Source organism: Petromyzon marinus, unplaced genomic scaffold (assembly GCF_048934315.1).
Source record: "Petromyzon marinus isolate PM22_M1 ecotype Great Lakes invasive population unplaced genomic scaffold, UKy_Petmar_22M1.pri1.0 PM_G_Scaffold_24, whole genome shotgun sequence".
NCBI classification, from domain to species: Eukaryota; Metazoa; Chordata; class Hyperoartia; order Petromyzontiformes; family Petromyzontidae; genus Petromyzon; species Petromyzon marinus.
Window position 1 is genome coordinate 2,194,146 of NW_027422806.1, and position 13,782 is coordinate 2,207,927.

Below are 13,782 nucleotides of genomic sequence, written 5' to 3' on the forward strand. Positions count from 1 at the left end.
TCCGAGCGAAGGCTGCGGTAAGCCTCCTCATTCTCTGACGTGGGATTCTATAGCCGATGACAGTGGGCCTGTCGCTTTTTCTCAACCATCCTGAACACCTCCTCTGTCAGCCAGGGTCTCTGGGGAGGTCTGGACCGTGTACCCAAAGCAGCCATTGCAGCTGCATGAGTCACAGTCCTAAACCTCGCCCATTTACCCTCGACATCAGGAGGAGTCGGGGACGATGCCAATCCCAGCCGCAAGCGATGATGAAATTCTCGCTTGCAACTTTCATCAGATAACTGAGACCAGGCCACTTTATGTTGGAATGGGGTCCTGGGTGTACACCCACCACCGGAGTGGAAGAATGGCAGGCGCATCTTACAGATGACTAGTCGATGGTCAGAGGGCAGATCAGCTCCACGGTAGGTCCTGGTGTCAAGGACATAGGCTCGCATCCGCTGGTCCGTCACTATGTAGTCCAGCAGATGTTCTTGCTTGGACCCGGCATGCATCCATGATGTTGTGTGGATGCGCCGATGCCGGAACAGCGTGTTGGTAATTACAAGCCCATGGGCTGCACAAAAATCTAGCAGCCTCCTAACGTTGTTATTGAGCTGATCTGGCCCATGCCCTCCAATCACTCCAGACCAGGTGCCAGTATCATGATCAACTCGGGCATTAAAGTCACCCAACATGATGACTCTATCCAGAGGGGCCACTTTAGCCAGCACCTGTGACAGGAGGTCATAGAAGGCATCTGACTCATCGGCTTTGCCTGCATCCCTCCACGGATGTTCATCTTCGGTTGGGGCAAAAGTAACCACGACCACCATTCCTCGCCTCCGGTTGATGGGAAGGCGAGCCCAAAGTAGCCTGGGGCTTACAGCTTCCCACACCTCACCGCCACGCTCCCACGCCCCCTTCATTCTTTTGTTCAAAAGAAGAGCCACACCCTGTTGTTTGGCAGTCTGCTGCCCCGAGTAGAGGACTGTCCACCCCTCACGGTGGCAGGAGCCAGAGCCGGTCCACCGGACCTCCTGAATGCCACATAGATCCAGGCGGTACCGGTCCAGCTCCCGACCGAGGAGTGGCAGCCTCTCCTCCGCAGTGAGCGTTCGAACATTCCACGTGGTCACCCGTAGTGGCTTTTCGTTGTTTCTGGAGGAGCCCCGAGTGTTGATATTCAATCTCCTGGCTCCGCCAATTGGGGTTTGGCCAGGAGACGTCATAGACGCCTGGCCCCCCGGGGCCTCCGGCACAAGCTTATTAGTTACATATTTCAGTTTAACTCGTGGTTTCGTGGTAATTAATTGAAGGTGGAGGGGTTACCAGCCCCTCGCACCCGTCCAGAGCCCCCGTTTAGCCCCTGTGGTGGACACATATGCCATGAGGGGAGGAGCCAATCAAAATTGGATCTCCCCCCACAGCACTGTCCACGACAGAGTTGCCCGTCCGGCACCGCGAGGAGGTAGGGGGTTGTTTTGCCGGACACATACACACACACACATACACACACACACATACCAACATACACACACATACACACACATACATACACACATACACACACACATACACACACACATACACACACATACACACATACACACACAGACACACACACACATACAACAACAACAACCGCCATTCGCCACTAAGTGGCGGTGACGTCACCACGACGCTTGTGCCAGGCTATGTGCACCCTGAGGCCACGTGAAGTGTCGAACGCCCGCTGGCAGGAGGTCACGGGGCAGACCCAGGTGCCACGGGTCGACTGACTGAGATGACTGAGATGGCTGGCTGATGAGCGTGAAGTCGCGATTGAGTAATGGGAGCTAACGAATGAGTAATTAGTAATACACGTTGCTTTAAGAGATGGTTGAAGTTACAATGTTCTAATACGTGTTTAATGTAAATTACTTTTTGAATGTCATTAATTTTGTTGTATTATTTAATGACTAATTAAAATAGCTCAGAGGTTACTTCATTTCCACTCGTCCTATCAATTCCCCCAGACCCGCTGCCCTTCTAAGGGCCGGGACCGAGCGGGCCAGTGGTGAGACCCTGGGAGCCCCCGGGTCCCGACGTCCTTGTAAGGGCCGGGACCAAGCGAGACAGTGGTCGAGACCCGTACCTTGGCTGGGTCGGGTTAGTGTAGCCTCCCCTAGGTCACGGTTAGCCAGAGGCGAGAGAGCCCGTGGTCCCAGTGATAGGCCACGCTTGTCCGGGGGCCGTACCACCCCCAGGTAGCGGGTTAAGGGGCCGTTACCCCTTTGTGTTAGGGACCGTTACTATTGCTGTTACCGTTGTCGTTAAATAGACGTGTTGCCTCTACACGCCGTCTCCAATCTCCTTGCACCCACTACACGCGCAGCGTTTGTTTCACGTCTCGTGCGGTCACTGTGGTAAGAAACTTGCTTGGCTTTGATTCCCAGACAATTCGTAATGGTAAAGAAATTTAATAATAATAGAATACGACGTTTCGATTGCAACACAAACGACCATCATCAGGTACAAATGAATGAGAACAAACATAGTAAACTTGGAAATATAATGCAATATAACACAGAGTCGGCCAACAAAACAATCAACGCCCCACCTGGTTGATTACGTTCTTCCAAAGATTGATAAATTTGAGAGAGACAAAACATAGACACGGGGACACACGAGCAGAGAGAGACAACACAGAAACACACAGAGAGAGACACAACATAGACACACAGACAGACACACAAGCAGAGAGAGACAACACAGAAACACACAACATAGACACACAGACAGACACACAAGCAGAGAGAGAGACTCACACAGACACACAGAGAGAGACACACAACATAGACACACAGACAGACACACAAGCAGAGAGAGAGACTCACACAGAGACAAACAGAGAGAGACACACAACATAGACACACAGACAGACACACAGAGAGAGACAACACAGAGACACACAGAGTAACACACAGCATAGACACACAGACACACAAGCAGAGAGAGAGAGACTCACACAGAGACAAACAGAGAGAGACACACACAACATAGACACACAGACAGACACACAAGCAGAGAGAGACTCACAAAGAGACACACGGAGTGACACAACATAGACAGACAGACACACAGAGAGAGACTCACACAGAGACAAACAGAGAGAGACACACAACATAGACACAGAGACAGACACACAAGCAGAGAGAGACTCACACAGAGACACACAACATAGACACACAGACAGACACACAGGCAGAGAGAGACAACACAGAGACAAACAGAGAGAGACACACAGAAACACACAGAGATACACACACAACATAGACACAGAGACAGACACACAAGCAGAGAGAGAGACTCACACAGAGACAAACAGAGAGTGGCACACAACATAGACAGACAGACACACAGAGAGAGAGAGACTCACACAGAGACAGAGAGAGACAATTTAATAGCTCTTAAAACCCCTCCCACCGCTCCTGCAGTCTAAACACAACAAGACTCCCAAGTCCTCTGGTGACATCAAAAATTATTTAATAACGAGACGATCAAACGAGCCATAGAGCGAAGCCTCGGCCCTACGCATTGGGCCTTGCGTGGCCCATTAATGGGCACTTGACTCGAATGTGCGGACGTTTCACTGACTGAACGCAACATTGAAAGCAGCCTTGAGAATCTTCACTTGAAGCTTTCGTGGCAACTGCAGGGAAACCACGCTCTCAAAGTCATCACGTGGTAGGTGTATAAAATACATCACCACGTTTCCATCGCGACACAAGCGACCGTCATCAGGCGGAACAAGTACAGTTCAACTGATGGGGGGGTCGCTTGTGTTGCGACAGAAACGTCGTGATTTATTTTATTTTGTCCCCACGTCGCTCGACCGAAAGAACCTTGAAGAATGTTCTTGGTTCTTTCGGTAAAGTCACCACGTAGAAGGGAAACAATAAAATAATAAAAATATAAAACAATAAAAATTATCACGACGTTTCGACTGCGACACAAGAAGCAATCATCATCGGGTGTGAAAACCACAGCAAGAAAATTTGAAAAAAGGGGCGTTTTTTTAACGTTAGCACCACGGAAAGATTACAGAACAGTCTTAAAACTTCACTTCCTTCACTTTCCAAGTCTGACATCGTACGCCTTCAAAACCACCACACTGATAATTATTAATGAACCCTTTCACATTCCGGAAACCCCCCAAAAAAAAGGCTGCTCTATGGGTGGAGGCCGGTGACCAAGTGAAATTGCCCTCCCCATGCCTCCCTGCGCGAAAAAACGAACGCCGAACGCTCGCCAGCGACCGGCTTATGCCTCGGCACGGGAGAGGGGAGGGGTTAATCAACGAACTCGCCCCACCGTTTGAAGCCACGGGCGGTCGGGATCCCCGGCGGTCGTTTCTCTCTCCTCCTCCTTCGCCCGGCCGTACGCCTAAACCACGAAGGCCCGGAGCGACGTCTTCACGGCGACGCGGCACACGGGACACTGGATCAGGGAGAGGGCGCAGTGGCCGCACGTCGCCACGTGTCCGCACGGCACGAACATCGTGGACACCTCGCGCTCCATGCACACCTTGCAGGACAGCCGCTCTTCCAGCTTGTCCAGAAGCTCCTCAGTCGATGGCACCGCTGTGGACAAAAGCGCGCGCAGACGCACGCGGAGACGCACGCGGAGACACACGCGGAGACACACAGAGACACACAGACACACGTGCAGACACACAGAGACACACAGACACACAGAGACGCACGCGGAGACACACAGACATACAGACACACGTGCAGACACACAGAGACACACAGAGACACACAGAGACGCACGGAGACACACGCGCGCTCGCACAGACGCAAGCGCACACACACACAGATGCACACACAGGCACACCTGCACACACTTTCAGCGGTTTCAAATAGTGATGGTCGATCATCACCAGACTGCTTACATATGGGGCGCAAAGTTGGCGAGATGTTGACCACCTCGTCTGGTATACATGAGGTCGTGACGCTCACCTGTATCAGACTCTCACCTGGCTCAGACTCTCACCTGTATCAGTCTCTCACCTGTATCAGTCTCTCACCTGTATCAGACCCTCACCTGTATCAGACCCTCACCTGTATCAGACTCTCACCTGTATCAGACCCTCACCTGTATCAGACTCTCACCTGTATCAGACCCTCACCTGTATCAGACCCTCACCTGTATCAGACTCTCACCTGTATCAGTCTCTCACCTGTATCAGTCTCTCACCTGTATCAGACTCTCACCTGTATCAGTCTCTCACCTGTATCAGTCTCTCACCTGTATCAGACCCTCACCTGTATCAGACCCTCACCTGTATCAGTCTCTCACCTGTATCAGACTCTCACCTGTATCAGACCCTCACCTGTATCAGTCTCTCACCTGTATCAGTCTCTCACCTGTATCAGACCCTCACCTGTATCAGCCTCTCACCTGTATCAGTCTCTCACCTGTATCAGTCTCTCACCTGTATCAGACCCTCACCTGTATCAGACCCTCACCTGTATCAGTCTCTCACCTGTATCAGACTCTCACCTGTATCAGACCCTCACCTGTATCAGTCTCTCACCTGTATCAGTCTCTCACCTGTATCAGACCCTCACCTGTATCAGCCTCTCACCTGTATCAGACCCTCACCTGTATCAGACCCTCACCTGTATCACCCTCACCTGTATCAGACCCTCACCTGTATCAGACCCTCACCTGTATCAGACTCTCACCTGTATCAGACCCTCACCTATATCAGACCCTCACCTCTATCAGACCCTCACCTGTATCAGGTGAGGGTCTGATACAGTGCGCAGGGATCCGTCGTCTTACCGTGCTCAATCTCCGCGGTTGTACTCTGCGGCGTCTGTCCCGGTAGCGGAGCCTTTGAACCGACAAATAAAGATGAACATCGTCGCGTGTAAGAATCATCGCCGGTGTCACGCAGAAGAACCGACAAAAATGGATAAGTTACGCAAGCGACGACCGCTCGCGTTGAAAACGATCGCGACTTTTTGCACCGTTACTCTGCGCTCGATTTGCAATCGGCGTGTCGGCAAACCAAACGGAACGACAAGAGCCGGCTCTCGATTGTCGCCGCTAACGACAGGGGGCAGGGCAGCTGCAGACGGCTCAAAATCGCGCAGTATCCAAAAAGATAAAATAAAAAAAATTTCCGTGGATCTCTACGCCAAAAACACCGATTATCCCCATAGTTATATATATATAGTTATAGAGTACATTTAATCTGGCCGTCGCCTGATGAAGCTCGTTGTTGTAATTACTGGTGAAACGTCGTACTCAGATTCTAAATGTTGTGGCTTGGCTCTCCAACACACCGGTGTGAGCTGTACTAGTATTATACACTATACACTACTATACACTATTATACACTACTACACTACTATACACTATTATACACTATACACTACTATACACTATACACTACTATACACTACTACACTATACACTACTACACACTACTATACACTATTATACACTACTATACTATACACTACTACACTACTATACACTACTACACTATACACTACTATACTATACATTACTATACACTACTACACTATACACTACTATACAATACTATACTATACACTACTATACTATACACTACTATACACTATACACTACTATACAATACTATACTATACACTACTATACTATACACTACACTACTATACACTATACACTACTACACTATTATACACTATACACTACTATACACTACTATACAAACACTACTATACACTACACTACTATACACTACACTATACACTACTATACTATACACTATACACTACTACACTATACACTACTATACTATACACTACACTACTATACACTACACTATACACTATACTATACACTACTATACTATACACTACTATACTATACACTACTATACTATACACTACACTACTATACACTACTACACTATACACTACTACACTATACACTACTATACTATACACTACTATACTATACACTACTATACACTACACTACTATACACTACTACACTATACACTACTACACTATACATTACTATACTATACACTACACTATACACTACACTACTATACACTACTATACACTACACTATACACTACTATACACTACACTACTATACACTACTATACACTACACTACTATACACTACACTATACACTACACTATACACTACACTACTATACACTACACTATACACTACACTACACTATACACTACACTATACACTACTATACTATACACACTACTATATTTACAATGAGCATATTGGTAATAAAACCACATTATTTTTGTATTTTTACCCCTGAATGATGAACAACATTTCAAGCTGCCTGCGAAGTTTAAGTTTGAGTCTATTTGTGTTCAAGACCGCTGATAAACTCCATCAAGAGACGAGGCTGGTCTCGTCTGTTCAACGACCGGAGTTGACTAAGGTCAACGTTAAAAAACGAAACTAAAAATCGTACGTGCGGCGTGTTCACACGCCGGCGTTAAACTCGATTTTCCTGCGAAACCAAAAGTTGGCGAGAAAATGTTTTGTTACCGGCGGCCGCATCGACCCGCGGACGAAAGCTTCCCCCTTCTGTCGTCCGACAAACGCGCAGCTGTTCAGCAAACGACGCGGGAAGAGAGGGGGGGGGGTCATTACGTTATGCCGGCTGGGTACAATGTGGTAGATGTATTGGGGAGCACGTCACCATTATTATTATTTATATTATGATCTTATAGTGAGATGGTTGTATTGGGGAACACATTATATTTATTATTTTATCGTGTTTATTATGATTTTGTTATTATCTTATAATGCGTTGGATGTATCGGGGAACACATCATTATTATATAATGCGATGGATGTGTTGGGGAACACATAATTATTTAATATTTACAGTGAGGGAAAAAAGTATTTGATCCCCTGCTGATTTTGTACGTTTACCCACTGACAAAGAAATGATCAGTCTATAATTTTAATGGTAGGTTTATTTGAACAGTGAGAGACAGAATAACAACAAAAAATCCAGAAAAACGCATGTCAAAAATGTTATGAATTGATTTGCATTTTAATGAGGGAAATAAGTATTTGACCCCTCTGCAAAACATGACTTAGTACTTGGTGGCAAAACCCTTGTTGGCAATCACAGAGGTCAGACGTTTCTTGTAGTTGGCCACCATGTTTGCACACATCTCAGGAGGGTTTTTGTCCCACTCCTCTTTGCAGATCTTCTCCAAGTCATTAAGGTTTCGAGGATGACGTTTGGCAACTCGAACCTTCAGCTCCCTCCACAGATTTTCCATGGGATTAAGGTCTGGAGACTGGCTAGGCCGCTCCAGGTCCTTAATGTGCTTCTTCTTGAGCCACTCCTTTGTTGCCTTGACCGTGTGTTTTGGGTCATTGTCATGCTGGAATACCCATCCACGACCCATTTTCAATGCCCTGGCTGAGGGAAGGAGGTTCTCACCCAAGATTTGACGGTACATGGCCCCGTCCATCGTCCCTTTGATGCGGTGAAGTTGTCCTATCCCCTTAGCAGAAAAACACCCCCAAAGCATAATGTTTCCACCTCCATGTTTGACGGTGGGGATGGTGTTCTTGGGGTCATAGGCAGCATTCCTCCTCCTCCAAACACGGCGAGTTGAGTTGATGCCAAAGAGCTCCATTTTGGTCTCATCTGACCACAACACTTTCACCCAGTTGTCCTCTGAATCATTCAGATGTTCATTGGCAAACTTCAGATGGGCATGTATATGTGCTTTCTTGAGCAGGGGGACCTTGTGGGCACTGCAGGATTTCAGTCCTTCACGAGGTAGTGTGTTACCAATTGTTTTCTTGGTGACTATGGTCCCAGCTGCTTTGAGATCATTGACAAGATCCTCCCGTGTAGTTCTGGGCTGATTCCTCACCGTTCTCATGATCATTGCAACTCCACGAGGTGAGATCTTGCATGGAGCCCCATGCCGAGGGAGATTGACAGTTTTTTTGTGTTTCTTCCATTTGCGAATAATCGCACCAACTGTTGTCACCTTCTGACCAAGCTGCTTGGCAATGGTCTTGTAGCCATTACAGCCTTGTGTAGGTCTACAATCTTGTCCCTGACATCCTTGGAGAGCTCTCTGGTCTTGGCCATGGTGGAGAGTTTGGAATTTGATTGATTGCTTCTGTGCACAGGTGTCTTTTATAGGTAACAAGCTGAGATTAGGAGCACACTCTTAAAGAGTGTGCTCCTAATCTCAGCTCCTAATCTCAGCTTGTTACCTGTATAAAAGACACCTGGGAGCCAGAAATCTTTCTGATTGAGAGGGGGTCAAATACTTTTTTCCCTCATTAAAATGCAAATCAATTTATAACATTTTTGACATGCGTTTTTCTGGATTTTGTTGTTGTTATTCTGTCTCTCGCTGTTTCAATAAACCTACCATTAAAATTATAGACTGATAATTTCTTTGTCAGTGGGCAAACGTACAAAATCAGCAGGGGATCAAATACTTTTTTCCCTTACTGTATATATATAAATTTCACGGGCGCAGCAGGTGCCAAACGCCTCACCTGGGAAACCACTTTGCGTGCTCATGCCAAGCACTGTCTCCCAGCGCCCACTCTTGTAGATGACCGTCGCAGCTGAAGCACTTCACAAGATCTCCGTGACCTACTCAAAATAGAAAACACGTTACAGGGACCTCTCCCCTACTTATCGACACTGTAGACTTTTCAGAGATAAACAAACCCATCCAGTTGCCCGTTCGGACCGAGAGTCCTAAGTTCAACCGCCTCACAATAGTTGGAGGTGGTGGCATCAACATCTGCAGAACGTGAAAAACCAGTGGCATTTACATCTACAGAACGTGAAGAACCAGTGGCATTTACAGCTACAGAACGTGAAGAACCCAGTGGCATCAACATCTGCAGAACGTGAAGAACCAGCGTCATCTACATCTACAGAACGTGAAGAACCAGTTGCATCTACACCTACAGAATACGAAAAACCAGTGGCATCTACATCTACAGAACGTGAAGAACCAGCGTCATCTACATCTACAGAACGTGACGAACCAGTGGCATCTAAATCTGCAGAACGTGACGAACCAGTGGCATCTACATCTACAGAACGTGACGAACCAGTGGCATCTACATCTACAGAACGTGAAGAACCAGTGGCATCTACATCTACAGAACGTGAAGAACCAGTGACATCTACATCTACAGAACGTGAAGAACCAGTGGCATCTACATCTACAGAATGTGAAGAACCAGTGGCATCTACATCTACAAAACGTGACGAACCAGTGGCATCTAAATCTGCAGGAGATTATACAACTTGTAAAGGCATTCCCCGTGTTTCGTGTACACACTCTACAACATGTTTGGAACCGACAGGACTTCGCACTCCTATCGTGTTTTTGTAAACCGTTCATTGCCGTGACGTTCTTACCCCCCGTGCCCCGACTGGGCATCATGCGAAAAAGAGCTTCACAGCTCAATGGATTCCTCCAGTATAGCTAAATATTCTGATTCTGACCTCCCTCAGGTGTTTGACCAAAACTATTAACCAACATTAATACTATTTTATGATACCAGGTGTTAGGACCATTGAGTTGCTATTTAGCTCTTTTTCAGAGGTGACCACCTGGCTATCACAAACGATAGCTCAACGAAGTGGCTTATCGCGTGAGAATTTAAATGCAGCCAAATACTCTAAATGCGTGTTTCTAAATGTGCGAGGAAAAAACCGGAGGACCGGCAGAAAAAATCCACGCGACCACGGCGAGGGAAGCACGAAAATTCCAAATACACATCAGGCGTCAGGATGGAACCCACCACCTCCTGCCTTCCGGGCGAGGTAGTCAACATCTCCGAGCCACCGTGGCGCTTGCCCCCAAAGAGCCGCCCCTCCCCCCACAAAACGGGGACAACTACAGCGCCGGGGAAGGCCTCCACCCACTTCTACGCAGCGGCAGCAGCAGCACAAACCGTACCGGAATAGTAGAAGCCTGCGTAGGCCAGTTCAGGCGGGGACACATTGGCGGTGTACGGCCAGCTCGCGAAAGATCTGAGTCGCGCCCCGAACGAACGCATCTCTGGACTCAGTCCGGAGTCGGCGCCATCCTGAGTGGCCGGCGGCAACGGGGCCTGCGGGGAAAAGGCGCCACCCAGGGACAAACGCAACGACGACAACGGTGACGACGATGACGACTGCGACGGCAGCGTCGACGGCGACGACGGTGACGCAGTGAGCTCATCGAATTGTCCCCGCCCTTTGGAAAGGCTCCCCAGGAAGCCGTGAGGGCATTGGAATCGTTTTTTTTTAAACGACATCTTCGAAACAAAACCTTTTTAGACTGGCCTAAAAAGGTGAAGTCATTTACATGACTTAATACGATTACATCTCCATAACTAGCATAACTTATGCGCATAATTACATCAATTAACGTTATTTCGGATAATTACGCATTTTTCCAAATTTCATTTCATTTTTATTCAAATTTTCAAGACCCGGCATATACAACAGGTGGGGGAATTTATAGAGAAGATAACATTACAGTAGAATCTTGATTTGAATTACAGTACACTCTGGATGATCCGCGCGCGGTTTGTTCGATTTGCAGATGAACCGCACACCTGAGATTTTGATGGAGATTAAGAACTCGTGGATATTCCCCTGAAGTCCAAATAATCTAAAAACAGTTTATACAACAATGGTTAATTCTTGGACATTTTTATTACAAGTCACGCGGTGCTTTAACCGAACAAATACGTTGCCCCGGTTAATCCGAAATCCACGTGACCGCCTCTACGGCACGGCAGCTGCAACGTCTTTACAACGGTGGGCAGAGTTTAATTGATTTTGTTGCCGTGGCTCTGCTGTCAAATGAGCGAGCCGACTCTTCAGCGCGGGGAGCGGGAAAGTCTCATCATTGAACATGGTTATAGGCAGAAAGCATTGAAGAACTGAGACTCATCTACAAGGGCGCAGTGGTAGCCAGGAGATGTGAACGACCTCGCCTGGTATGCAGGAGGTCATGGGCTCGAAACCCGACCCTGACACCTGCTTCTGCCTATTTGGAGTTTCCGTGTCTCTCTCTCTCTCTCTCTGTTCCCTCCGTGGTCACCACGTGCGAGGGTATTCGGCAAATATAAATGTCCACGCGACGATGCCGAGCCCGCTTCGCTGAGCAACGTCGCTGCTTTGCGTGACGGAGAGGGTCGGCATCTGAAACAAATAGCTACGTCATCGCAGCGCTGAGTAGGGCCCTCGCCAGGTCAAGAATAACTGTGTTAGCACAGGGTGCTTACAAAGAAATGTTCACACTTATTTTTGGACTATCGTTTCTTAATATAACACGAATCTGACCGCGAATGCGCGTCAATGGATTCAACGAGCCAAAGGGTCTCCGCTCGTTCACCATCGTCGTCTAAACACGCCTAGAATTATCTCCAATCGGTACCCAGAGCCCCGAGGCACATCTCTTCGTGCCAATCGTTGCAAATTCTCAGCGGCACCCCGCACTAGTTTTAGGAAAGACCCGGCCTCGCCCCCCCAAAACAAGCGTCAGGACGTCACCGGCGCCGTCGCTGGCGCCACCCACCGCGCGAGCGCAGGCGGGGAAGTGCCTGGCGTGCTCCCGAGCGGGGTCGTCCCCCTCCTCCCAGCGATGCATCATCCCGCCGCAGCGGAAGCAGGCCACCAGGTCGCTGAAGCCCATGCGGTAGAGTCCGGCCCGTGCCAAGTCCGCGGGCCGCACGGGGGACGACCGGGGCCACCCCTTGGAGAACGACAGCAGCCTGGCCGATTCGCTCTGCATCTTCGAGGCCGACAGTAGCGGGATCCGGTCGAAGCGGGGCATTGGGGGGGCGGAGCGTCTCACCGCCGCCGACGCCCTGCGGGAGGCCCGAAAGTCTACGACGTTCGGCATCGACCCGGCGGAAAAATACGGGGCGATTTGGGGTGAAAAGAATGCTTTTGCGAGGGACGAGTCCGCCCGGGGGTCTCTTGTTAAAGATCGCTCGAGAAACGTCGAGGCCTTCTCCTCCTTTCAAGGCGTCGAAGAGATCCCGGGGCTCGTAGCTCGTAGCTCGACGGGTAGTTTAAAAACCGGCGATGGGAAATGGCACGACCCCTGTTGTCACCCTCGACGGCTCCTGAATGCGGGAACAAAAATGTTGGGGCGGCAAGCGTCATTAAAAACGGACATCTTTTAGTGATATTCTTAGCTCTTTCAGTAAAGTCACGTTGAAGGCAAACAATAAAATAATAAAATACATATAAAACAATAAAAATTCTCACGACGTTTCGACCATAACACAAACGGTCGTTATGTTATGGTCGAAATGTCGTGAGAATTGTTATTGTTTTATATATATTTTTTTATTTTATTGTTTCCCTTCAACGTGACTGCCGAAAGAGCTAAGAATATGAATTACTGCAGTCACGAAAGCTTTAAATCAAAATAAAACATTTAAGTGACTTGAAATGTTTGGTTTAAACAATTCATCCATACACAAAGGCTTTTTGTGGGTTAGATCGCGTAAATATATTAATGTTAAACCCGCCACCACCCGACACGGCCAACTGGTAAGGGTTGTCACGTAAACAGAACAATCTCTATTATGGATGATATTGGTTGCCAAAGCCTACGTGTTAAGAATTAAACAGTTCAGTCTGTCACTTACAAACTCATGCACAGCAATAAAAGGGGGCACACACAGTCTGGATGGTCCTGTACCAAACGGAGTTTCGAGAGTTATCTGGTGTGAGAAAAACCAACACTACCCATAGACTCA

The 13,782-nt window shown here is 48.1% G+C and overlaps 1 protein-coding gene across 1 annotated transcript; it reads right to left on the reverse strand.

Moving 5' to 3' along the window:
* Positions 1-2,425: 2,425 nt before the first annotated feature.
* Positions 2,426-13,207, reverse strand: LOC142913286 (baculoviral IAP repeat-containing protein 7-B-like). Its single transcript, XM_076060827.1, has 6 exons — positions 12,588-13,207; positions 10,977-11,130; positions 9,550-9,649; positions 7,552-7,612; positions 5,815-5,866; positions 2,426-4,604 (listed from the first exon to the last, which is right to left on the reverse strand). The coding sequence occupies exons 1-6, from the start codon at positions 12,912-12,914 to the stop codon at positions 4,408-4,410; spliced, it is 891 nt and encodes a 296-aa protein (XP_075916942.1). The 5' UTR covers positions 12,915-13,207; the 3' UTR covers positions 2,426-4,407.
* Positions 13,208-13,782: the final 575 nt, after the last annotated feature.

Coding starts and splice junctions, on each gene's coding strand:
- LOC142913286 (XM_076060827.1), bottom strand. CDS start 12,914: ATGCCGAACGTCGTAGACTTTCGGGCCTCCCGCAGGGCGTCGGCGGCG. Junction 11,131..12,587: donor TCCCCGCCTGCGCTCGCGCG/GTGGGTGGCGCC, acceptor TTTTCCCCGCAG/GCCCCGTTGCCGCCGGCCAC. Junction 7,613..9,549: donor CACGCAAAGTGGTTTCCCAG/GTGAGGCGTTTG, acceptor TTTGCTGAACAG/CTGCGCGTTTGTCGGACGAC.